At 39.5% G+C, this 27,773-nt stretch overlaps 1 protein-coding gene across 1 annotated transcript in view; it reads right to left on the reverse strand.

Moving 5' to 3' along the window:
• The window catches only part of Bmp2k (BMP2 inducible kinase), an 82,643-nt gene that overhangs the window by 3,517 nt on the left and 51,353 nt on the right, over positions 1 to 27,773 (reverse strand). The window contains exons 11-14 of the mRNA XM_051198311.1: positions 26,852 to 27,084; positions 25,249 to 25,347; positions 23,785 to 23,987; positions 19,598 to 19,755 (exon numbers count right to left, since the gene is read on the reverse strand). Coding sequence (XP_051054268.1) covers positions 19,598 to 19,755; positions 23,785 to 23,987; positions 25,249 to 25,347; positions 26,852 to 27,084 — 693 coding nt within the window. The remainder of the gene's footprint in view (positions 1 to 19,597; positions 19,756 to 23,784; positions 23,988 to 25,248; positions 25,348 to 26,851; positions 27,085 to 27,773) is intronic.

Below are 27,773 nucleotides of genomic sequence, written 5' to 3' on the forward strand. Positions count from 1 at the left end.
TCTCAAGTTCTTAACTGTACAGTGACTGCCTTCTACACCAGTAGTTCTGGTTGACATTAGTCTTCTTAACTCAAATCTTAATCCTAAATTCCAGTCTGACATCTCTAGTACTTAGCTCCCGAGCCTATGCATCCTACCAGTATTTGAAAGGCGGGAATTTCAAGACACCGCCTCCCCTTTAGGATGTATTCATCTCCAGTTGCTTCTAAATTAACTGCACATCCACTTACACAGGCCCCTGGCCAGCAGACACCCAGGCCATCTCTGTAACCGGCTTTAGTTTCTTGGATCTACACCATCCTCTCTGGCGTATTCATTCCTGTATGAGCCCTCCAGGAGCCACTGGGCTTCCCAGTGTGCCTCCCCTCCTCAGTGCACACCTTCACCTCTCCCCACTATGTGGCCAGCACTCACAGGACTCGAGTGGCTCTGAAAACGTTCTGCTGTGCGCGTGCTCTGTCCTGCCATGTCTTTAGCTACAAACACCAAAGTCTTCTGTGATACTCTGTATTATACCCGCAGCCGGTCTCTAGTTCCTATGAAAACTCAGGAACTGAGAGCCACCCAGTTCCTGAAAACTTGGCATCAGGGTCAGGAACACAGCAGACTTGAGGAAGTCCAGAGAGCTTTGCTGTCTCAGCATCTCTCCTGCTCTGTAATACTGCACCTCAGTATGAAAGCCCTTCTACCTCCCCCACAAGCCACCTGATAGACTTGTGAACATAGCTGCACGAAAAGACCCACTCCATGTGACAGCCCTTCAAAACTACCCCTGACAGGTGCCCTCCACACTTGGTGCTTCTGAGGGACTCTTACAGCCCTTCATAGCAACCCAATCATTACTTGTCACATCTCACTGATTAACCTCTGTTTCCTAGCACTGTACACAACGGTTACTAAAATGACTGATAAGGTCAGCAACAATTATCTATATAAAGAAAAATGATGGAAATCAGTCACCATCTGGAGGCATTTTTAGCTCAGAATCAGTCACTTGCATTTTCTTATTACATTTAACAGCAAAGCACTTTACTATGTGCTATACACCTTTATGATGCATTAGCAAAAACTGCTGTCTGTTTTCAGGAGTTTGCACTTGTATTGTCAGTCCTCAAATTTTTCAGTATGTGCTCTAAAATCATAGTAGAGAGAATGTCTGCATAAACCTGCCACTGGCAGTCAGCAAAGGCCTCCCTAAGGAGAAAAAAGGACTGAAGCACGAAAGAGAGCCAACCAGGTGGAAGACAAGCTGCTAGCTGCTCCAGATAAAAAGCACTGGTACCATGAGGCTGTGAAAATGGGAATGTGTGACTAAATCATAGCGGGAAAGGAAGGCATGTGCTTTGTAAACTCAGTACTGGGGAGACAAAAGGCAGGTCCCTGGTACTCACTGGTTACAGGACAGTGAGAAACCGTGTCAAAAAGAAAGACAGAGGACAGAGAAACGGATGGAAAGACAACAGAAGAAAGGAAGAGGGTAGGTAGGACCAAGGGGGTAGTTCAGTGGGTAAGAGTACTTGCCACTAAGGAATGACAACCTGAGTTCAGCCCTGGGATCCCCAAGTTGGCCTCCACAGGGGGGCCATGACAAGTGTGTGCATACAAGCTCTTCAGATAACTAACTGTGGTGACATGTTAAAGTAGATGGGGCTTGAGAAATGGCACTCATGTTGTTCTCAGCCTCCACGTCGGGTGGAAGAATGAGACTTGAAAGAGAACGTGAGCTAGACGATGCTACTATTTACATGGAAAGAATGACTTGGAAGATATTCAAAGCATGGTTTGGAACCTCTGGGGTGCTTGTGAGGAAGCTGCGAAGACACAGGTTGTAATATGAATTTTAGTTTTGGCTGAAGGAAACAGACATGGAAGCTACTACTGTGTGGTACAGGGTGATGACAGAAAAAACTACAGGGTCACCACCTGACAGTGTGCAGAAGAAAAAGTTCCAAACAAGCCCGAGGGCACAAAACCAAACGTCAACCAAGAAAAAGCAGCTGCAGCCAAGGCAAGGTGAAAAGTAGCAGCCACACAGGAGCAGAAGCAGGTGAGTGGAATGCATGGACAAAGAGTGTGCTTCCAGGGCAGTGACAGCAGCTGAGCCCGTGGCATGGCTCTAAGAAGAGGGACGAAGACAGCCCTCAGGGTCTAGTCATCTTTCAGTTTGTTGATGAGGCAAAGAGTGACGGGTAGGGGGCAATGCAGAAAGCCACACTAGGTAATACTTCAAGACAGACACTGTCTTCTGCCTAGTCCTTAAAACTGGCAAAGGGCTGCCAATGTTGTCTGTTACCCTAACAACCAGGACCAGTCAGAGGCAGATGCTCACGTTGACTGTGCTCCCCATGAAGCATTTCTTTGATATTAAAAAAACAAAAGTGACTTTTATAGAGTAATGGTGAGATTTCCACGGATTTTTAGTAAAAACAAAATGCAGAGTCCCATTGGATTCTGACTCAACCCTCACTCAACGTTTTCTCAAATAAGACACCTAGGCCGCTCACAGGCAGCCATGATGTAGCTCATGCACTGCTCAGAATGAAACAGTGGTCTCAGGCAACCAAACCCATGGAAGAATGAATGTACCTGACATTCTGCCTTCATTTTTCCTCACCTGCAGTATGCTACACAACAGAATCTACTTTATGAAACCTATATACCCCAGATTTGCTGCTCTCTGCTTTCATGTACTTGTAACATGTCAACCTATATAAACAATTAGGAAACAAGTACTTGGATAAATCCACTTCCCAGCTCTTCTAGGAAACTCTCCAGCTCCAGGGAACTTAAGTTTATCCCCGGATGTCAGACACTGTTGGTAACCCCCCCCCCTTAAGATTTATTTTATATTGCATGTGTATGGGTGTTTTGGGTGTTCTGGCTATATGTTATATTTGTGCACCACATGTATATAGTCCTCAAGGAGGCTAGAAAAGGGCACCAGATTCCCCAGGTGGTTGTGAGACTCCATGTGGGTGATGGGGAATTGAACTCAGGTCTTTTGGAAAAGCAGCCAGTATTGTTAACCACTGAGCCATCTCTCCAGTTCCCTTTCTTAACAAAGCAAAAGAAGTAAAACCTGTTACCATCCTATTTTATTCAGGGGGTTAGAGTAGAACAGCTGTCATCCTGGCAGGATAGTTTTCTTAGCTCTTTGTTAATTATACATGGGGGAAAAATTATAATAAATGGCTAACGTGAAAGTGAAAGCTAGAAGTCCTTTTTCCCTTTTGTTCCCACAAGGAAAATGCATGAACCATGTTCTTCTGATGTACATGTGGGAAAACTAGGAACAGCTGAGGTGTTGTAATGATAGTTTGGATGTACATTCTTCCCCAGGAAACCACTTGAAAAGAGGCTTGGAAACAGTTGAGTAAAACAAGGGGAAAAAAAAAAAAAAAAGCAACAACAAATTTAAATCCCGTTTCAAAAGTAGCTCTGCACAGCTCTTTCCACTGAAGGTGTTTCTGTTGATTTGGTGTTGTCAGCTGAGGAAGGAGTGTCAGAAGGAAGAGGGGAAAGCAGCTGTACCCACTACACAGTCCGCAGGCACTGGGGAATACACAGTCATCTTAGTACAGAGTGGATTTGGGAAGCCAGAGTACTGGAAAGGAGCACTGGACAGCACCCTCCATATGGAGTATCAGCTGTGGTAAGAGTTGAGAGACAGATGAACTCTTTGTCATCGTCTGCAACAAGGAGCAAGTTAAATTACTTCACCCACCATACTCAATTACCTTCTAGTAACTTTTGTAGGCCAAATGAGAGGGAACGTATGAGACAGCAAGAAGTAAAGAAGCAATTCTTGGATAATTAAAAAAACAAAACACACAGGTCTACCAGAGAACTGATCAAAAATAAAAAGCAAACATATCTATATACCCATTCTGGAAACTACAACTCATCATTAAATATCTGTACGTGGGAGACAGCGTAAAAAAAAAGGGAAAGAAATGCTTTCAAAATGAATAGAAAGGCACACCCCCACATATGCCAACACTGGAAATGGCTTGCAACAACAGAAAAGTATTTGTCAAAATCCCTTTCCATCCTGGCATCCTTTAAATGGCTCCCCCACCCACCCCACATCCCCCCCACCACTACCCCCTCCGGTGTCTGCTCCTTTGCAAGCTACATGAGTCCAGAGCCGTCTGACCGGCTGTGAACCAGGTTGGAAGTGAGGCTTTGTGAACACATGAGGAGTTCCCCAGCGTCCACCTCTCTAGCCAGCACCAGCTTATGCAGTCAGACTTCTAGCACCACCTGCCGAGGAAAAGAAGCACCAGCTGCAAGTCCCAGCAATTATGGACAAGGTCAGTTTCCACAGCAGTAGCTACTCAGCAGCCTTTTCTGTGCAATAAGAGGATTTTACAAATAAAATGAATTTCAGGATCCCCTGGCTTTGGAGTTGCTAACTATTACCTCCTGCAGCTACTCAAACCCTGACACTCGAGGTTCTTATGAACAAGGAAAACATGTAGAACGTCCTCCTGAGTATCTTGTCACCTCTACATTAATGTATTACAGTAACACATCATCCATGCTACATGCATGGTTGTTTGGTGTGGTGAGAGTATGCCAGATACTTTGATATTTTTTAATCCACAGTGGGCTAAACCCAAGGGTACAGAGAGCCAACTGCATCTCACAGCTTTTAGCCCTATCCCATAGGCACGAAAACAGTTAAAAAAAAAAAGAAGTTAAAAAGAATAAAGCTGGTTAAAGCTGTATGCCATACAATGCCTTTATACACAATACACACACACACCTACATGGTAACTTCTGGCTAAAAGCTGCCTCAGCACATACAAACCATTTCTTTGCCTGAACACATTCCTCTAAAAAGGAAAAGAAAAAGAAAAATGCAGGTGCTGAAATAAATACAGAATCAGGACAATGCCTCAGGTATCCCTCTTATTTGCTTCTGGGAACAGATTGCTTCTTCCCAGTTGTTAGATTAAATAATACATATTTGATTTATTATGAAATTTAATCAGGATTATTTCACTGCTAAAGTTAATTTCCCAAGAGTATAGCCCAAATATGTTGTTTTTGGATTTCAATATCTCCTGTCATCATAATCTTCTAAGATTTGTGTTATTAATGTAAAAATGGCTGTTCTGAAGGAGGTGGGAGAAATATAACCCACGGTACTGACAGCACAAACACCCTGAGAATGTGGGTCTTCTCTCAGTTATACTGTTAGTAACTCACACGGTCGAATCTTTGATTTCATATACTGAGCAAATGACTTAATCTGGGGTCTAATTTTCCTCGTCCTGAACACTGCACAGTGGTGCCAAGAGCGCCCAGTCTAGACATTCTTTATTCTTGTTTTATGCCTGGGAACTTTGGCTAAAACCCTCAGGCTTTTGAGTATCTTTGCAAGATATATGTTGATCAGTAACAGTAAAGCAAGCTTAACAATGTGTGTTTAGATTTAATAAGCAAAATGGCAGAAGGAAATCTGTAGATACTTATTAGTAAATATCAGCAAAACAATCAATTGAGAGCTATTGTTTCAAATACTGTCTCCTAAATAAGAAAATAAGTAAAACTTGGTTGAAACATATTAAATAGCCTTTTAATTAAAAAATTAAAAATAGTGAATACATTAATATATTTCACATATCAGAAAGAAAAACATGAATTTTTAAGTTAGTTCAGATCCAAAGTAAGAAAGCTGTTCCTACTTTTAAGAAAGAATATTTTCAAGAATTCAACACTGTAGATTCAGTAATGAACCCTCTGCCTTTAGAGCCCAAAGCAAAACCATCAGCTTCCATGCATGTTCAAGACTACAGGAATTCTCTAATTACTAATGCTCAAGTGCAAAGAGCCTTACCTCTGAGACTTCAGAGGCACCTGGACTGCAGTGGGCTCTGGACACAATGCATGGGCAGAAATCTTTCTCTCCTGGTCTCCATTGTCAGAAATAAGAGAGTATGATCATTTTGTTAGGCTGGGTTTGAATCCCAGAAATTGGGGAAGTCACTCAGACCAAAAGCCTGAGAATGTGGTGACTAAGGTAAGCAGAGCAGATTTGGGTAAATGAGTAGGAACAAAAACCTAAATTTTAGTGTTAAATCTCTGATTAGTTTATAACATATCCTTTGGGGAATTCTAAATTAGTACACAAACCATGAGAGAGCCAGGAAAGTATTACTGGGCACACATCAAGAGAACAAGCACATAGCCAGTGATCACATCATACACAATAATTCTTCTTCATTAGCAGAAGGCGCTAAAGAAATAAATACCCTTTGAACACTATTATTTAGAGTTCCGGGTTAATCAGTAATTTACTTTGTTCACCTGTCAAATGTATTTATCAGTCTCTCATCTTTCATTGGGGATTAAAGTGAAGATGCATAGGAAATGTGGACAGCAGTTCTGGTACTTGTAGAGTTACTGTACCTAACTACCACATTCTGATGGTAGTAAGAACTGAGTAATAGAGTCAAGGAAGTGTTATTTGGTGCACCAGTTCTCTGTGTTATCTTTTAACTCCTTACCACTAAGGAGAGAGTCTGGAAGGTTTTCTATGATCTTTGCTAGGGATTTTTTTTTTCCTTCTCCATTTAACCACATCTTTAAAACTTATTTTCCATGTCAATGGATCACCATGCCCTTCCTATATTTTCAAAATATGTATCAGTACCACAAAAAAATTTCAATTCTTGAGCTTTCTCTTACATCTTTCCACTGTTTTGTAATCATGACTCTGCATCATAGCTTCAACTACTTCCTGAGAATTCACGATAACAAGGGCTTCCCAGAGCTTTAGTCCAGGCTCTCTTTACATAAGTAATGTGATAGCTACCACATATATTACAGCCACGGTGACTTCCCCTGCTGCAGACACTATCTTCAAACTCTGACCCATAAACCGTAAAATCAAACTACTGGTGGAGTAGCATCAGCAGCTTACCAACGCGTTACTAAGTACAACCAGAAGCTGGCCTGCCTGCTTCCACTCTGCCCTTTATGATACCATGCCAGAGCAGGGCAAGGGACTACTGTACTGGTCCTTGTTATTTCTGTTTTAACAAAGTGTTTTTGTTGAGCTGCACTTTATAGTCCTCCAAAGATTAAGTCTTTGTAGTATTTTATGTCTTTCAAAGATGGTCATTACTTGACTTCAAAGCTCATCACCTTAGCAACCCTTGAGACACTGTGCTCCTCTACGTATTCTGAAACATAGAAGCAAGAATTACTGGGTGGTTCTGAAAACAAGTTTATCTCACCAAACAGACGCAAGAACAGGAAATCACTAAAAGAATGTAGGAGCACAAATTGGACAATTCTGGGTTTGTAAGTTTTCACATAAGACAATTTCTGAATGTTCAAATTTCAAGGATACAGTCTTGCACAACCTAAATGAGAACTCTAACACCAAATCCAAATTTGGAGGCAATATCTATCACATCATCTCTTTGGCTAGATTTCTATACATTTGTTATAAGATTCTCTTAAATGTTTCATTCCTAGTTAATGAGTCCTGCAGAGTACATACTCTTAAATTCATAAACTAAACCAACAAGCACATCACTGACAAAGTCCCCTCTGTGTGGAGAAAAGACAGCCACATTCTGTCTACATTCCAACTTTACTCATTGGGTTTCCACTCAGAGGGCAAACAGTTGGTACACCTTTAATCATGTAAGAAGCTTCCAATGTAAAGCAAATTTTGTTTCAATGCTCTTTTCTTTGCTATCAGATTAGAGAGGATAAATGGCTTCAACTGCTATTGTAATTACATGCCGTCTGTTGTCTCATTATTCAGGCAGAGGGGAGGGTCTGCGTGTTCTAAAGCACCCTGTGAATTGGTAGCATACTGCCTGCCATCATTTCCCAGCAATTTACCATGTTAGGCCTCAGGATTAGGGGATTAGGAAAAGGTTTTATCAAAATGCACCACTTCTCTGAAGGCAAGCCAAATGGCAGCAGAGTCCAAATGCAAGAAGACAACCATACAAGCTGTGAAGTACTTGCAAACTCACAATGTCATAAAATAGGCCATTTTCCTATGTGACTCATGGTATAGGTTGTTATTTTGTTTTGTTTTGAATTGCCTACCACCATTTGTGCTACTATTTGGATAAGAATCCAGCACTGGTGCCAAATTCTTATGAATTATGAGACCTAAATCCACTAACCGGCACCCTCTGAGCCTCCTTTTCTATAGAACAAACAACAGAATTCAATACACATAACTAATAATGTGAACATCTTGAGAAAGGGAATCCTGACCCTCAAGAATCTAAAGGGATGAATTATATACCTCATCACCTTACAAGATGGCCTAACCTTTAGATCCAAGTTTCATTAAACCTCAACCAAATTAAAAATGAAAAGCAAAGTATGAAATCTAAAACTTCAATGACTTAATATGGCCGTGAGTGGAAAACCTTCAAACACATTTTCAGAATTTAATAACCTCTTGTATGTTTCAGAATTAAACAGGACCATGTACACTATAACTAACTCACAGAGTCACATTTCCTGTGTTTCTAAAGCTGATAGGGACCAGTGCCCTGAGAGGAGGACCAGAATCCAAAAATTAATATTATGTCTGAGGCTTTTTGTTTTGTTTGCTTCTCAGACAGCGTCTTGCTATGTAGCCCATACAAGCCTTCAATTTGGAATCCCCTACTTTACTTTGATATATTTTTTGGAATGATGATGTAATTTGATCATCATCTCACTGAGCCAGAATAGCATTTCTATTAGTGACAGGAGTTGTAAAGAAAACGAATGGCAGTTATAATCTTGACTGCAAAAAACTTTGCAGACCCACTAAGGCAAATTTTAATATGAATACTATTAATCAGTGTATTGTTAATAATTTGCAACTAATAAAAACTATTTTGTGCAACAAGAGTACATTTGGCAGTAAGATGATCCTTTTACTGTATAAAACTTTTAATGTTGTATTTGTTTAAAAAACATCTGAGCTAAATCTCATCTTTATCCCAGATTCGATTAATCAATCTAATCTACAAATCAACTCATTCTAACCAAGCCTTACTTGCACTTTTTCTGAGACCATGGCTCCTATAGGTGTGCTTCTATAATTCCATCACTCAGAAGGCTGAAGCAGGAGAAAGTTTGAGGACGAGCTGTGCTATTATCAAAATCCTGTCTTAATCTCTCCCTCCACCCAAAGAAAAAGGATCCATTATTTCATTACTATATTACCATTTAGTTCAAGGGAATCCTCACCTAGGTTTTAAAAATACATTCTAGTCAACCATGGTAGTATGCTCCTTTAATGCAAGGACTCTGGAGGAAGAGGCAGGAAGACCTCTGTGAGTTCTGGGCCAGCCTGGACATCATAGTGAATAGTGACACTCTGTCTTAAATATTAGTTAATAATTAATTCAAGTATCTGGAATGTTAACCTTCAATCAAAATAAATTAGCATGTGAGAAACTAGGAACATTTTAAGTGAATGACAGAGAGCATTATTAAAATATATACGCTAAAATAATACAGTGCTGAAAAAAGAAATCTGTGAGTTAAGCACCTGCACTTTAAACACATCAGTGTGGGGCTTGTAGAGGGCTCAGAAGGAAAGAGCCCCTGTCACCAGACCTGACAACCTGAGTTCAATTTCTGGGACTAAAGGGACCAATTCCTACAGTTACCCTCTGACCTCCATTATGAATGCCCCTCACACACAATAAAAATACATGCCAAACCAGATCTGGAGATGGTTCAGCACCAGACCACGGGTCTAGAATGTGGGAGGCTCTGGGCTCTAATCCCAACACTGAGGGAAAAGTATAAAACCATGTGGACAAGCCTTACTTAAGAGGCTACACAAATAGCAAACTGTCCCAAAATAAGGAGAAGAAGATGTAGTAAAGAGCAATAAGTTCAGAGCTCATTCTAGAAAATTGGTACACTTGATCTGCCTTGAAGTGTGAACAGGTCACATGGGGAAACATAAATTAGAATCAGAATAAATCAGGATGTTAGAGGAATGAATGGCATATCATGAAAAGCTACCAAAGAAGCCTAGTCAGTGTCCCACATGAAACAGGAAAACATGGGGTAGGAGAAGCACATTTCACAATTTGCACCAGAAAAGGATGAATTCATTAAGAACCATCACATGTATTAATAAAATGAAGTATCTACTTGAATACATGTATTGACAAGAAGTACTTAAAAATCTTCCCCCAAGAAAATGTGAAGCCCGGACAGCTTCTCAGAAGAATTCCTCTCAGTACTTTAAGGGAAAACATATGGAGCCCATACTACCTCCCGCAGAGTATAGGAGCAACATTCCCCAACACACTTCAAAAGACCACAAAGCTGAAGAAACCCTGAAAATGACCCTGAAAGAACAGAAACCAAGGTTATATCCTCCATAAGGTAAAAATCCTTTAAAAAGCTGAAACCAGCAATATATCTTTAAAAAAAAAAAAAAAAAATTCATGGTAGAGTTATCTAAGGAGTCCAAAGTTGTTTGCTCCTGACCATGGGTGTGTCTCCATTCTCTCCATTGTACCACAGCATTTTGCACTCCGTCATCAACATGAAGTTAAATAACTCATAACTCTGCCAGCCTAGAAAATACTGCATCTAAGAACTAAGAAGCAGAACTCCTCCTGTTCAAGTTCACTTTAATGTGGGACATGAAAGACTGGCATTCATTTGCTGGTATTCTTAAAATGAAGGATAAAGAAATATCATGACAAAAAAAAAAAATGTGCAAAACTATGAAGTATTCCTTGAAATGAAAATATATCATATCTAATAAATATGATGGCAATTGTAATTAGAAATAATAGGAAATAAAGGGTATTTCTAAGATGCAAATAGAGAAAACATTGTGAATATTTTAAACTAAAATATCAATCCACAATACCCAATATCAAGTTTAAGAAAAGACACAAGACACAAGAAAAAAATATATTTCAGACTGAAAAGTCTTACTAGGTCTCCAGTATAGTAACTAAGAAAAAAAAAAAGATTTACACCAAAGTACTTTGAAGACTACAAGTTAAGATGCTAAAACTGTTTGAGGAGAAAAGGAAAGGGAGGAAGGGCCGAAGGCATCACACTTCTCAGTAAACTTGGCAGAAGGCATAAGTGAGAGAGGACATCCAAACTCCAAAGACAACCCCAGCCCTTGGAAGGCTGGGACGGGAGGGTCTGATGTGTAAAATCAGCTAAGGCTAACCACCTAAAAAAAAAAAAAGATTTTTAAAAATAAAAAACACAGGGAAAAAAATATGCACCCTGGAATTACTTTCTCACCCAAACTATCAATCAAGTATCAATATGTTTTCTGAGGCAGTGCAGCTACATACATGAAGATCTCAACTTTGACCATGGCCTACATATCACAGAAATAAAAACTACAATAGAGGAAAAGATGATAGATAGGTGATAGAAAGACAGACGATAGATAGGATGGATTGATGATAGATAGACAAACATACAGACAGGACGGATGACAGATAGGATGAATGGATGAACGGATAATAGAGATAGATAGATAGATAGATAGATAGATAGATAGATAGATAGACAGACAGACAGACAGACAGACAGACACACACACACACACACACACAGACTCACAGACACACAGAATGGAAAATAGATAAGATGAATTGATGGACTAATGAGATAGATTAAGATGGATGGATGGATGGATGGATGGATGGATGGATGGGTGAGTGGGTGGGTGGGTGGATGGATGGATGCCACAATTCCCTAACAAAACCAGTATAAGAATACTAGATTTGGGATGTGGTTCCTCTTAAATACACATTAGTATTAGACTTAATCTTTATAGCATTCTGGTTCATGGTTGTACTTGTTTTAGTACTTTCTGTATGGTTTACTCAGACTGTATCTAGCAGATGCAAGGACAATGGTTAGAGAACCTGCAAACTCTCCAGAACTCACTGCTCTCACTTTCTTCATAGAGCACATTTTTACTAGAGAGTTCTTCCGCCTCAGGCACATTTCTCCTATGCCCATTTGCTCCTTTACTTAGTTTTCGAATCAAGCCATTCCAGTATTAACAATGCTCATGCTATGCAACAAGTTCTAGAGTAAGTTCTAGAGTAAGGGCATTTTTATCGGAACTGCCCTAGCACTAAGGCATACTCAGGAGGGCCTTCTGTAGACAGCCATAATGTTTTCATACAATGACCACTAAGTCATTATAGGGTTGGTTACCAGGCAAGATCAAGCATAAGTCATGCCTTCAACCCTCCAAAAACTTCAAATCTAACAGAGAATGTATACAAAGTTAAATAAAATGACAAAGTCAACCAAGCTCAAATTTGTGAACAAATTGTTATTACACAATCCCCAAGTCAACATGAAAATAATGGTATGTGCAGAAAAGAGCAGTCAGTGTCTGTCATCCAATTTCTGACTTTCAGACTCATTCTCCCAGGGCCCCTCAGAAGTGGTTTGCATGGGTATGTGCAAAGCCAGGGAGGGGAATGGACTCCAGCAGAAGAACAAAGAACTAACCCTGAAACTGCTTTCTGCATCAGGACCTCAAGTCACTAGATCCTAAGGTTCTTGAAGACTTATGGTCAATTTAAAAATATAATTAAAGAAAAATAATGCACTCTCAACTTAAGACTGTAGCAGTGTGAGTAACCACACAGAATGGATGAAACAGATAGATATATAGTTAGCAATCTGTCCCTGTTAAGATGTTATGTTACCCATGAAACTGACGACTGAAGAGAACCAAGAAGTAATGTGACAGCAGACTATCTTCAATAACAGCAAAGAAAAATTATGAAGTGTGACAGAAATTAGAAACAATAACGATTAATTTTCTATACTAGACAATTACTTTGAAATTACTATTAGTATTAGAATAATTTTACATAGTGAATAGCATCAGCATTCAACTTCTGAACTGAAATCACAAGAATGAATATAAGAAGATAGTTAAAACAAACTGATGGGCCAAATACAAAATCATTAAGACTAGAAAAGAGCATTGATTTGCTAGAAAAAACACCACGTTTTTAAGCAAAAGCTAAGTATAAAAATATGTTTGTATTTTAAATATAGAAGATATTTTCATGTACCATTTTTTTAAAAACTAGAACCCAATAGCTGGTGAGAAGACTTATGTTTCTACTGTGTGAACCAGCATTTCCCCACATTGGCAAAGATACAATACCAACTCTATAGGTCAAACATTAGGAAGACAAAGAAGGTTAATAGTTACTGCTTTCTCCTTTCTGAACCTAACATGTATATATTAATTCTTTAAATCTATACAGTTTTGCTGCTGTTGTTCTTGTACATTTCAAGGACACTGATACCACACATGTAACTTGCCTGAGTGAGAAATGAAAGGGACAGAACCAAAAGGGTCTTCCGGAGGATGGTTATGTGGTGCAGAGGGTGGGTCTACATTCTTATCTGAGGGTGCACTCTCCTCGAGCCTGTCTGCAAAAATAAGATCAAACAAAACACAAAATAAAATAAAATAAAGATGGTTTAAATGAAAAGTGATATACAGTATAAATCAAAGTAAAAATTAAAGCAATCGCCTTTTTGAAAACTATAATCCACAGCCCTGTTCTTATAAGGGCTGAGGCCTTGTCCTAATGTTTATCTGCTGCTACAAAAGCAAACTGAAGGGTATTAACCAGTGCTAGGTTACATTAAACACAAAGTACTTAATTAGTTCGGTTCATGTAATACTAGCTATCTACAGTTTATAACATATTGTACTTAAGTTTAATCTGTGCTTATTATACAGACATATTTAGCAGACGTCCAACAAAAACCTACAGAAAAGAAAATACTTTAAATGGTTATTCATTCATAAAATTGGTAACTTCTAGTCCTCAATAGTCAGGAAACTAATTCACTATTTATTTCACATAATTAGTCATTTCTCCTAATACTCTGTGCTGTTATTCTCTCTCTCTCTCTCTCTCTCTCTCTCTCTCTCTCTCTCTCTCTCTCTCTCTCTCTCTCACACACACACACACACACACACACACACACACACACACACAAAGTGTATTTACTCATCCAACAAATATGTGAGTATTCAGCACACACTGAAGGACACCATTGTTCTTAGCAATTAGAATGTAACATAAAAACAAAAGGAAGACCCCCCCACCGACATTCATGTTGTTTACATGAAAAATAAATAAGTAATGGATACTGTAAGAAATGTACACTGTGTTTGAAAACGAATAAGCTATAGAAGAAAGTGTAGAACAGAGAAAAAGAATAAGGGAGTGGGCAGTGACAAGAGTGACCCTACTAATTACCAGCTGGGAATGGAGACCTCATGGATGAAAGGCAACATCTTTCTCAAACAGCTATGTTTGAGAAAGAATTTACTCTCTCCATTCCCTGGACATGGCTTTATTCCTGTGCACTTAAGTTGTCTTCAGTGGGGTTACTTACACACACCAACTAAGAATTTCCTCACTTTTTTTTATTCTTAGCAGTCAAAATTATACTAATTAAAACATCACAAAATAGATTTTAGGCATTCCCAGTAGACACTTGTTCCATAGCCATTAAAAAAAGAAAATCAAATTCATGTTCATTCTATCTTGTTTTCAAGAGTTCTTTTGGTGAATAAATTATGTTGCATCCAATAAATTTTCAGGGACTAAAGAACAGGGAGAAAGAATCCAACAGAACTGAAATTTCTAAGAATGAACGTACTGCACCTTTTTTCACCCTCTATTGTTAAGGCACCTATTAAGAAGCTAGTTTCACAACATCGTTCTGGGAAAAAAAAAAATATGACGGAGGGCTCCCATTTACTGTGGTGGGAAGCAATGACTACACATGAAGGACAGCCCTCAGAGTCTCTTGGGGGTAACTATAAACCAGAGATTGTGCACCATATCCAAGTCCTCCTGTACCAAGTCCTCAGTCTTCTATAAATCTTCTAGAGTGTATCATATAAGAGTGGGGACAATGGAAACAGGAGTACAAAAGAGGCTAAGCCAAGTGACAGCCACAACAGCTGTATGTCAGAAGGGCAGTTCCTGAAATCCATACAGCATGCAGGAACTTAAGTCTGAATTAGGAACAGCCTTCCAAAACATCTGCATACTGCCAGGGATCTAACACAGGGCAGCCTCTTCTCTTCTTACATAGGCCCGATGAATCAGAATGTCTAAATGTGGACACAGAAGTTTCCACAGTACAAAACACCATCCATCATAACAATGGCACCCAGATTATGAAAGTGCAAAATCACTATTACACTCTTTGAATCGTTTTGCACTCAGTATATAATCTTCAACAATCAAGTAAATTGTGGTAAACATATAAACAGCACTGTGCAGTCATAGCAAAGAAACAAACTTCGTGTGGGAGTGAGCTAATCCTTATGTAGGGGTCTGCCTCTATGCAGAAAAATACACGAGGTACTGTTATATGAAAAACTCATTTACTCGGTTATTTTCAAACAGAAATCGAAATACATTTATAACAAAATGAATCATGTTCTCATTGTTCACAAAACACAGAATCAATTTTTAATGGAATATTTTTTAAAACACTTAAAGTTTCTAAAATTCACATAATCTGGGTCTCAGAACACAGAATACAAAACAAATACACATTAACTTATTATACAATCAATTACATGGAAATAAAAACAAAGTTCTTAATGTGAAGCCACATTTTAAAGACCTGGTTTCAAACGAATGGTTTTCTCCCAATGGAACAAGGCCTGAATTTAATACAAGAAATTTACCTCACTGTGCCTTTCAAAAGAATTATGTTGGCAAATAAAGATGGATTCTTTCCAAGACATTTAATTGATAGAGATAGTGAAAACACAGAGTTTTACAATTCTGAAAGCAAAGTACTCTCCATAACATTACCACACAATACTCTAGGAGGTTATTTTAAGTTGTAGGTTAAATGGACAATGACCTCAAGCAAAGTTAATGAATAGGGCTGTAAAAAAGCAGTATCTATAGATACTTTGGAGCCAATTCTAAAGTAATTGGAAGATTGTTGCTCTGTGTTTAGGACATTGGAGCAGGTCTGAGGGAACCCTAGCAAAGGGTGACTGCTGGTATGTTACCATAAACTAATTAGAGACCCTGACATTCACAACTATTTCACTGTGTCTTTAAAAATTATACAACATACTCAGTAAAACTGCAAACCAACCAGTCTTTTGAGTTTCTATTATTCCTTTTAGTTATTTTTGGTGAAATTTTAAACAGAGAACAGTAAATCTATTTGCCTACCAATGAACCTCCTATTGTTCTTAATTTATAATTACAAGTATACAGCTATGCAAGTTTCGATTTTCCCCAAACAGGTGGTATTTCAATTACTGTTTAACATATTGAATATGACAACTAGACTCCTGAGGCTTACAAACTAAATTTGGATGCTTTGGTACAAAACACAGTGACAACAGCAAGTTTAACTTAAAGATATCACTGAGACAAACTTTATTACTAATGCTTAATTTGGTTTAATGTATTGTTACCAAGAAAGAGCCAGTAAAAGATTCTGAACCATAAGTTACACTCATTTACACTGAAAGTTAAAGCAACAATAGTTTAATTTAAACATTAAATGCCTGCTATAGGTAATCAAGGATTTTCCTAAAGATCACAAAAAATATTAATTACCTAATATTTTAGTTTTAATAACTCAAAATGTTTCTATGACTTTAAAACTGCTTCCTATATGAAGTACACAAGTCATATATATTTTAGATGGTGTTATCTTTGTTCTATTAAACAAATAATCATATGCCACCGTAATAGGAAAATCCTGAATGGTAACGCAACATTGAACTGTGGTCATTCGCAACCAACCTATCACTTACAGGGACAGTGTTCTCAAGAGCCACAGGAAGATGGCAGACTCTCTTCCAGAAAGGATTTTATCAATCTAACCCATTTGCTTTTACAAACTCTGGAAAACTGTTAGTAAATATGTGCCAAGAAACAAGTGTACAAACAAAACTATGTGGTATGCCAAGGGCATTAATAAATTATTTCTTCATTTTGGAGAAGGTTGAGGAGACAAGAACCAAGCAATAATGAATACCCACTGCACAGTCTTATACCAAAATTAAGGTTCTAGAAGAGGCCCTTGCCTATCAGAATGACTTAGACTCTACCCTACAAATCAAATGTTGGATACAATACTGCTGTACCTAAATTAAGTATCAAAGATGACCTCTACAGCTAAGTAAAACTAGGGAAACAAACGTTTCTATACATTATCAACAATCTCTGAATTTCCACAAGGCACTAACTACTTCTCCTCTCTTAGAACACCAGCCCATTCACTCTGTGTTAAGAGAATGGAATGTTTTCCACCTGCTTTCAGCTGCCATCCACCCATCTGCAGTTAGCATTGTACCCTTGACTCATTTAATTTTTAACTTACCAAGACACCTCGTGAATTACATATAATTTCAAAATGCCAGCTAAATGTCTTAAGGTTAGGAGTGATGGCCCTCGTTCCCTGCGTCTAAACCTAACAACCCTGTCCCATCAATCCCAATGTGGAAGAGGGGAGGGTGAAAGTGAGGGCAGCCAAGTGACCTCAGTGGGACTCTACTCCAGTGAGATGCCATCCGAGGCTACATGCTGAAAGCTAGGGCAGAAACCCTGTGATAGTGACACCACCACTCAAGGCTACTGGGTACTTTGCAAAGGACAGTGGTTGCTCCCGCCTGACTCCCTGGGCTTTCATTTGGGACCTGTCATCTTCTAATGCAGTGTGATGTAGTCTAAGCTGCCTTTAAAAATAGGACCACAAGTACATGTGAGTCACTGATGCTTCCTAGCTTCAAATTTGAAAACAGTTGTTCCAAAATTTTAAAAAGACGAAATTACACATGCAGGTATGTTCATATACAGTTCCTGCCTATCCCAAACAAAGAGCACATTTTATAAGACACAAAATAGTAAAATCCTTTACCTGGCCCTAACTTTTTGAAGAAGAAAATAATGATTTTTTTTTTAAACTTAAAACAGTTAATATTTACTTAATAGTCCCTTATCAGAGCACATTGAAACTAGGACTGTCTCCTTCTAAATTAATCCTAGGCTGGGGAGATGGCTCAGCTAACACACATAACACACTTGCTGCACCAGCGTGAGGAGAGACTCCAGATCCCCAGTGTGGATGCCAGGAGGACATGGTGGTCACTATCTAACTCCAGGGCTCAGCAGGCAGACAGGCAATTCCAAACAAGATGACTAGATGCACCACGTTTTTATTTGTGGATTCATCAGAGAGATTATCCCTCAAAGAACAAAGTGGAGAAGGACCAAAGGTGACTCCAGACCACCACAGCATTAATGTACACGTGTGTGCATACACACACTCATAAAACACTAAAATAATCCTATAAATGACAAGCACATAATGACCTCCTGCATCTCCCTTTACTATTCTTCAAGATATCATTTAAATCCTTTTCTTAAAAGTCGTGCTTTTGGGGCTACTTAAACTCTAGGAAAAATGCCAAACAAAAATGTTGATTTAAAAACATTTTTTAATATGAGGTAAGATTGGTTTTTATCAAAGTTAACAAATGTTTATCAGGGGCTTGAAATTCATTTTTATATCCATATTTACTCACCAATATACAAAATACAAGTTTAGATGCCAAACATGAATACCTTACAGGAATCCCTTACATGAATGCAGGTCATCTATAAATTTTACATAAAATACACACTAATTCAAACAAAGCATTTCATTTTCTAAATGTGTTCATAAAGCTAGTTACCTAAATAAAACAGAAATTAGAAACTGGGAGTTATTTACTAGGTCCTTCACTTCATATGCAAAACAGGGAAGCACGCTGTGTATTTGCATATGTACACACACCCATATACATACATACATACACAAGCCTCAGAAACTAGAAAATCACCTACATTCTCTACAAAATAAGTTTCTTGCTCTTATTCTGCAAACCTCTTCAAAACAACCACATTCTTCCAAAAAAAAGATTACTTCTAAAATACATGTAGCAAGTCTTGACGTATTATTAGGTAGTTTGAGAAAAAGTAATGATTCCAAGTAAAAACATTGACATATCAGATTTAAAGTGGCAAAGAATTAATTTAGCTTTGGCCATATCAGGACAACAAAGCAACCCCTTTATGTCACCACTCATTAAAAGGAATGGCACAACATTAACATAAAGTAGCCCATGTTTTCTCTGGGCATTTTCAAGCATGTCTCAGATCCACCATATCTTCTACTGAGTGTACAACAAAGAGCTGCAAAGTGATTAGTAAGGCAAGGTACTGATAATGTCTTTTCTACTTGAATATCTCCCATGTTTTGAGAATAATATGAATTGCACATTCATAGATAGTAGTTTTTATGGGTTAAGATATCAGCAATCTCGAGTTTATTAGCTACTGTTAAGCAACTAATTTCTAAATGTGCGACACAACATAGTTTAATAGTATATGTAAGAAAGCGACCTGAATTTTTTCCCTCAGAGACACAAAAACAATTGTTCACGCCACCTGGAAACAGTCTTTGGCCTTGCTGAATTATAGAGCTGTACTTTACTGTGAAGCAAAATAAGCCTTCAAGTGTCCCTTACTTGATCTGAGAAGGTCGAACTCTCTGTCCAGCAGTTCCTCTTCCGTTAACTTGGAGAAGTTGTCTTCTCCGAAAGGGTTCCACCCTGACATATCTGGTGGGTGACTGGCGGCCTTCTCATTTGTGAAATGCGTGACTGCCTCCTTCTCAGTAACTGGCCTGGTTGAAAGAGAACAGACAATGGATGAAAGGAATGACGCTACAATTAAGAAAACGTCGGTGTTCCACTCTACACGTTAGAAACTCTTAGAAAACAAGACTTGGGAGTACAGGACGGACAGACAACAGCTGCAGTCTGAACTACCTCCACAAGGCACACAGCTCAACAACCGTCTGTGTATGGCACACCTGATATGTTCCTTTCTTAGCCCCTTACGCCTCAGTATTCTGGTCCATGAAAAAGAAACACAGCAGCCAAGCTGTGGTGGTACACACATTTAATCCCATTACTGGGGAGGCAGAGATGGGTGGATCTCTGTGAGTTCAAGGCCAGCCTGATCTACAGAGTGAGTTCCAGGACAGGTAGGGCTGCACAGAGAAACCCTGTCTTGAAATAAATTAATAAGAAAAAAGGGAATACAGCATAAACTTTAATTCAGCTACTGAAAAGAGTAAATAATTCAGTATATGTAAAACCAAAACAAAACAAAAACAAAAAACAAGTAGTTGGTATTAGTTACTCTCAAAGTTAACAAGCCCTAAAGTGAAAGTCAGTAGCCACACCCAACAGGACCACTCTAAAACCACTGCTGAATGTGGTAAAGTGACCTGATACGTACCCTGTATCATATGATGCTATATTGAGACACCATAATAAAAATGATACTCCCTACCAAATATACCTACCTAAAAACATGACCTGCTAGTTCTGCCTTATGAACAGGCAAAGTTAAATAGGGGTTCTTTTGTAGACACATAATACATCAGTTGCCGTGTTCAAGTGTGGTCCTGGGCCTGAGTCCGCTGGTTCTATGGAATTTATCCAACAGGCTTGTTAGGTTTTAAGAGAAAATCCCAGCCTAAAGGTATCTCAACCTAAGGGGTACCTGGGTACCTCCTCACCCCAACCAGGAGGCACAGCACAGAATGAGGTAAAAGAACAAAGTTATCAGGTCTCCAGCAGCAGTTATTGAAAGACTGAGAGTGGGAAAGACTCTCCATTTTGTTAAAGAAATGGCTTAATGTTAGGCCTTAGCTCATCTCCTGAAATCACTGTCATTCCCAACACACAGGCTGTAGAAGTGAAAACAGAGAGCAAAGGATGTTCTTAATCCCTAAACCCTGGCCTGCTTGTTACATTTCAGTCAAAATAAGAATGGTGAAACAATTATTGAAGTCTACAGCACACAAAAGGGAAATAATGAGTTATTTACCTACAACTCAACAGACTTACTTGGTAAATAGAACGTGAGTATGACCAAGTCATAAATCTACCTTCATGTGGCAGAATTTCATCTCTACTTTCAAAGTGTTTTGGACTTGCTAGGTCCTTAAGACGCACAGCGGATGGGAAAACTCAAGAGAGCATTTCCCTTTTGCAGACAGCTTTTCAAACTGCCTGGCTTCCTGTGTGAGCCATTCTCCTCCCATTCCTGGGATGAACTCAGAGACTGTTTTTGGTACACTACTCAACAGTGTCACCTTAATCCACAATTTAAAGACATATTAAATACAGCTGCAAGGCCAGGGGGTCCAACACCACACAGAGCACTCAGGGCTGGGAGTCAGGAGGTTAATTCTTTATACTTCTATCCAAAAAGAATGAAACCTAATCCCTGATCCCACATGACTTTCTCACTATAGTTACAATTACTTACTTTACCACACTGCATTTCTTTAAATGGCATTTGATTTAAACAGCTGTAAATAATTAAGAGCATTTTAAACAAATTAAAGACATGATGAATTGGTTAACAGCACTTCCTGCTCTTGCAGAGGATCTGGGTTCAGTTCCCAGGACCCACATGGTGCCTGACAACCATGTGCAACCCCATTTCTAGGAGACAGTGCCCTCATCTGGCCCTACGGGGAACCAGGTCCCTACATGGTGTGCATGCATAGACATAGGCAAAACATTCATACACATAAAATAAAAATGAATCTTTTCTTTTTCTTTTAAGTAACAGAGAGGTTGGAGGCACAGGTTCACAGGAAAAATAGGCACTTGGCATGCCCAAGGCCCTGGCTTCAATTTCCAGACAGATGACAAGTGCAAAGATTTCTGCTGTGGAGTGTTTAGCTTTACTGACTTTAGCTAGACATGGTGGCACATGCCTTCAACCCCAGCACTTGGGAGGCTAAAGCAGGTACATCTTTAAGACTCAGGCCATCCTAGTCCAGTAGCAAGCTCTGGGACAGCTAGAGCTACATCATGAGACTGTCTCAAAAGGACAACAAAAGACACTGACTTTTGAGGCTCCCACAGTAGGGACCGCTGGCTTTTAGGGCTATTGAGACTTGTATAAACTTATACTTCTGAAGGGTTGTCAGTCAGCCTCTGAAGTACACCATGCACAATGAGTAGTACTGACAGTGAAACCCTGAATGAGAGGGTCTGTGTTACTGCTGCACAGCGTACACACTATCTGAACTTCATTTGTGTTTTGTTTTTTGTTTGTTATTTCTGTTTCTCTGGGCAGTGCTGGAAAGTAAATCTGGTGTTGCCATGTGGATTTCTAATAAAACCAGCAGCTTAATGAGCCTATACCAACTACAACCAAGCAAAATATGAGATTCTAATTTGCTTCAAGGATGTGGTTTAGGCCTAAATTTTCTTAAAATAATGCTACTAATATATTATAGAAAAGTGCTAAGCACATGAACAAAAACTAGAGTGAGCAAGTGGCAAACACTTGATTTGTACCTTTAAATTCTGTTCTCCATTACACGAATTTGGTCGAACTAATGTACTATTTTTGAAGCAAATACTTTTGCTTCAGAAAAGCATCTCATTATTTTTTTAAAAATCTCCTTCCTGGTGTCACCCCAGTACATAACAGATCCCTATCATTCTTCTCCTTCCTTCCCTCCCCATCTCCCTCCCTATCTCCCTCCTCCCTCCCTCTTTTCCTCCCTCCCACTCATTCACACAACACTATGACTGACTACCTTCTTTGATATGGTTGTTCCTCACGCCCACTGTCCACTCAAACTCATATACCCTCTCTCAGCTACTGCTTCAAAGCCTGAACTATAAGAGCCTCTTTGGTGTCCGGGTAATGAGTTTATCAGCTAATTTCAGTCTTGAATTTGTCTTGAATTTACAGATGTCCACAGGGATCACTTTGGGCTGGGAGGGGTGTGTCTTTGTGTGCACACATACACTTGTGCATGTTTGTGTGCATGCACACATATGGGGGGAAGAGGCCAACCTCTAGTGGTGTTCCACAGGGGCTGCCCACCTTGTTTCTTGATGCTAGGTCTCTTAAATGGCTTGGGCTCATCAATTAAACTGGGTTGGGATCTCCACACATCCACCATCTCCACCTCCCCATCACTCCCGCTTTAACAGGCCCTGAAGATAAATGCAGATCTTTGTACCCGCGTGGAAAACACTTTAACAAGCTATCTCCCAACCACTTCACACTGACTCAATTCCAAGATCCCAAAGTACTCACTAATATTAATGTCACATCCAAGTGTGAGAAACTTTGTAATGACTTCCCATATAAAGTACCCACATAATAATTCTAACCAGTGTACCTCAATAGTTAAAATTCACTATTCCCCAACTATACTGAGTTTGCTATGCATGACATAATTAAAATGTTTGTCCCTGTGTTAAAAAAAAAAAATGTGTAAACTTTATGAATAGTCAAGTTAACTGAAGGTAGCAGTAACGCATAAGTAGAAAAAGTCTACATGACTACACGGGTTATTTTCAACTACTAAAGTAGGCTTCCGGTATTTTGGTTGTGCTAAAATTAAAAAGAATGCTGTGACTTGCACACCAATACATTCCTTACCTAAATGTCCACATGTATGGATAACTTTGTCTGAAAATAGAACTGGCAGAAGTGCTAGATGGCAACAGGAGGAGGGAAGGCACACAACAGAAGATTAGGGAGAAACAAATCAGCTCAACATGAAGATCATCTAAGTCAATTCAAGAGCCATGTAGTGGCCCTTCCCATCAGTGTCACCCACTTCCACAATGAGTCCCTTTGTCGTCAATAGAAAAACACTTGCCTGTTGGCACTGAAAGAGGAATCCACCATGGGTCCAAGCTGAGCTGGAAGGGAGGAAGCATAGGAAACTAGGGCTGGTGAGAACTCTTGAGGGGAGGTAAGATACTCAGGTGATGCCTGCTGCAGAGGTTGCTGATGGTGCTGAGGCTGCTGATGGTGAGCTAGCATCTGCTGCTGCAAGAAAGCCTGGTGATACTGCTGCATCTGAAACAAGACACAACATACAACCCACATTCAAGTCACCTCAGCACTACACCTATGTGTTCCTTCCTCTTCCCATGGAAAAGAAACTGGAAATCCAAAAAAAATATTATGTATCTGAAGAAGTAGTTGTTATCAGAGAACTACATGGCAGTGATTTAAACTCATTTAATATAAAAAAGCCAGAATCCCTTGGCCAGATTAAAAACTCCTCCTTTAAGGGTTTTATGAAAAAGACAAAGGATTAGGTTAAGGTAAACTGATTCTCAGGAAGAAAGGGGGGGGGGGGGCAGAGGAGGAGGGAAGAAGGGAGGGAGGAATAAACTGCCCATTGGAGCAAATACATTGTACAGTCCTTCTATGTTTCCCTTTTACTCAACAGATACTTGCTGAATCAAATATATATATATATGAAAAAAGGAATTCTTACAAACACAAGTGTCATCAGACAGTTATAATGTGACACACTCAGATGCAAGAGTTTACCTGCACACTGCTTGTGGATATCTGCCTTCGATGAAAATGTATCACTTAAGTAATATTTTAATTTGTGTGTATAAATACATTGGAGGGGCCAGGGTGTAAGTACATGTGGAGGCCAAGACCAAAACCGGATGTTTCTATCAATCTCTAGTTTGTTTTCTAAGACATGATCTGTCACCAAATCAGTTCATCAATTCAGCTAGAAATGGTTGGCCAATGAGCTTCAAGGATCGACCTCTTTCTAGCCCCACCCAGTGGGATGCTGGGGAGCATGTGCTGCTAGCTTTCTACTTCTAATTAGGGCTTGGGATCTGAACTCAGGTCCTCTAACTTACATAGCAAACACTGTTTATTGAGCCATCTTTCCATCTTCCCTCAGTTAAATAACAAACCAATTTGCATGTGTGTAGACAGAGGTTAAGATTTGGATGTTTATCTGTCATGACTTCTACACTATTTGTTGAGACATGGTCTCTCACTGGACCTGGAGCTCAATGATTCAGCTAGACTGGCTGCCCAGCAAACCCCAGGTTTTCTATCTCTGCCTTCTTATAGCTGGGATTACAGGTGCAAGCTATTTTGAGGCCAGATTTCTGAATGGGTGCTGAAGGTTAAACTAGGTCCTTATACATGCATGACATGCATTCGCTGGACTGACTCGTTTCCACAACACCCAAGCTGACTGTGGATCATGAGAGCCTACATGCCGCCACGCATACTGTAAATTCCAACTTAGTAATACACACCTGTAGGGAACATCTAGATATTACACAGCCCTTACCATTGTAGGATACTGTGATGCGGGAGGTTGTGGCTGATAGACTGAATGCATTAAAAACTGTTGTTGAAGTATCTGCTGCTGCTGCACTGCATGTTGATACTATGATGGGGGAAAAAAACAGAAATCAATACTATGGTGGTTTGAATGAGAACGGCCCCCACAGCCTCATATGTGTGAATGGTATTCCCCAGTCAATGGTACTATTTGGGCAGGATCAGTAGGTGTGGCCTTGTTGGAGGTGTGTCACTGGGGATGAGTTCTGAGGTTTCAAAAGCCCACTGCAGGTCCAGTCTCTCTCTCTCTCTTCTAGAAACATGCAGATCTCTCAGCAACTGCTGCAGCACATGCCAGCCTGCCTGCCTGCCTGCCTGCCACATCACCCACCATGGTGACCATAGAGACCCTCGTAAACTGTTAAGCAAGCACCCATAGACACTTTATGACTTGCCTTGATCATGGTGTCTACTCAGTAATAGAACAGTAACTAAAACAAACAATATTCATACCTATTCAATGCCAGAGGATTTTTTATTATTATTATTTATTTTGTATGTATGGGTGTCTTGCCTGAATGTCTGTCTGTGCATCATGTACATGCAGTACCCAGAGAGTCCAAAAGAGGGCACTAGATTCCCTGGGACTGGAGTTATTGATGGTTGAACCATCCATCATGTGGGCACTAGGACTTGAACCTGGGTCCTCTGCAAAAGAAGCTAGTGCTCTTAACCAACGGGCCATCTCTCCATCCCAAATTCTGTTTTTGTAAGTGATTAAGAAAATCAGATCTTAAAACCAACATAAGACTGCCACTTTATATATGTTTATCAGAATTAGTTTTAAGGTAGTAACAAAACAAGAGTCTAGCTAAACCTGTATGAGCGAGCGCAGTTTACGGATGCTTGGAGCAGAGCTAGCACACACTGGTCAGCATTTCCTAGTTGATGAAGATGGACGGCCTTCAGTGATCTCTGCTTCATTACAGAAGCTCTCCTGTGCTCCCTGCCCTCGCTCTGTCTATCAGCCGATAGTGCAGGAAGTGACACAAAGGCAAGTGTCATGTGCACCGTTAGCTCACACACACCTCACCCAAACATACAACACTTGTGCTTACAGTACTTCCATGTAGGAAAGTTTAGTGAGACTAGAATTGGGAAGGGTTCTATAAAGCAGAGAGCAGAATAATGGTTCTTTTTTACTCTATTCCAACACAGTCAAAACTATTGAAAATTAAAAACAGGATTACAGAAATGACTCAGCAGTTAAAGACTATGCTGAGAGCCAAAAATATAAATAAATAAAATAATAAAAAGACAATGTTACTTTTGAAAATACATCAAGGTAGCATGGAATGAACTCAAAATATAACAAATTTCTGAATACCAAATAAGCACTTTTGTTTCATAAAGCCATGATGTGACTCTCTTCATTTAGCATCAAATGAAAATTAATGAGATATTCTTCCCTGAGCAGGAAACTCAGGCAAATGTTTATTTGAATACAGTTCACATTATACTAAGCCTATGACACAAAAGTGAATGCAATGATACCTGACTGTTGTGTGAATTTCACGCTACTTCCCTATCTAAAGTAATAAAAACCCTACCTGCTGCAAATAAGCATTTTGAAGTAGCTGCTGCTGCTGTTGCAGCTGCTGTTGTTGCAACTGCTGCTGCTGCTGTTGCTGCTGCTGCTGGTGAGGAACTCGATGCAAATGAAGTTGCTGTAATCTCCAATCTCCCTGCTGTAACTGCTGGAGGACTCTATGTTGCTGTGGTGGTTGCTGAGGGGTTCCCTGACCCACTAAGACTTCAGACCCGTTTCCAGGTCTCAGTGCGCCTGTAGTTCCAAAACATTAATACACACGTAATTTCAACAAGATGGCTGGATTTCAAGGTATTTAATTAAGACATTTCTATAGCCTTACATTACACAGTCTAAACTAAGTACTTATTGTAATTGTAACTGCCCATGAAATGTAATTTTGTCATCCACAACTCCAACAATTAAGTATCTTATGAATGCACCATGCATTGGCTTCATCATCCTCCCCAGGAAGTAGCCACACACACATGCACTGCAAGTCCCACTCCAGCATACACCCTGATGAGCATGCATCCACACCAGCAAGACTCTCTGGGTCTTAAGGCTTCACTCTCATCTACCGAAATCCCACTATTTAAAGTTTAGATCAAATATCTTTCTTGTTCCTTCACCTAGCATTTCCTCTTAATTTATTTCATTCCACGGAGCTCTGCCTTTCACATATTAATGGCTTACATCGCTGTTTTCTTTTACTTTCCTATTATTGCAATATATTTTTCTCATAATATATATATATATACATATATATATATATATATATCCTGTTTCCCCTCCCCCTCCCCTCTACTCCTCCCAGTTCCTTCGCACTTCCCCTCACATCTAGATCCACTTCCTTCCTACCTCTCACTAGAAAACAAATAGGCTTCTATGGGACAATAAAATAAATTATAGTAAGATAAAACAAAAACTAACACATTGGGGCT

This window comes from Phodopus roborovskii, unplaced genomic scaffold, assembly GCF_943737965.1.
Source record: "Phodopus roborovskii unplaced genomic scaffold, PHOROB, whole genome shotgun sequence".
Taxonomy (NCBI): Eukaryota; Metazoa; Chordata; class Mammalia; order Rodentia; family Cricetidae; genus Phodopus; species Phodopus roborovskii.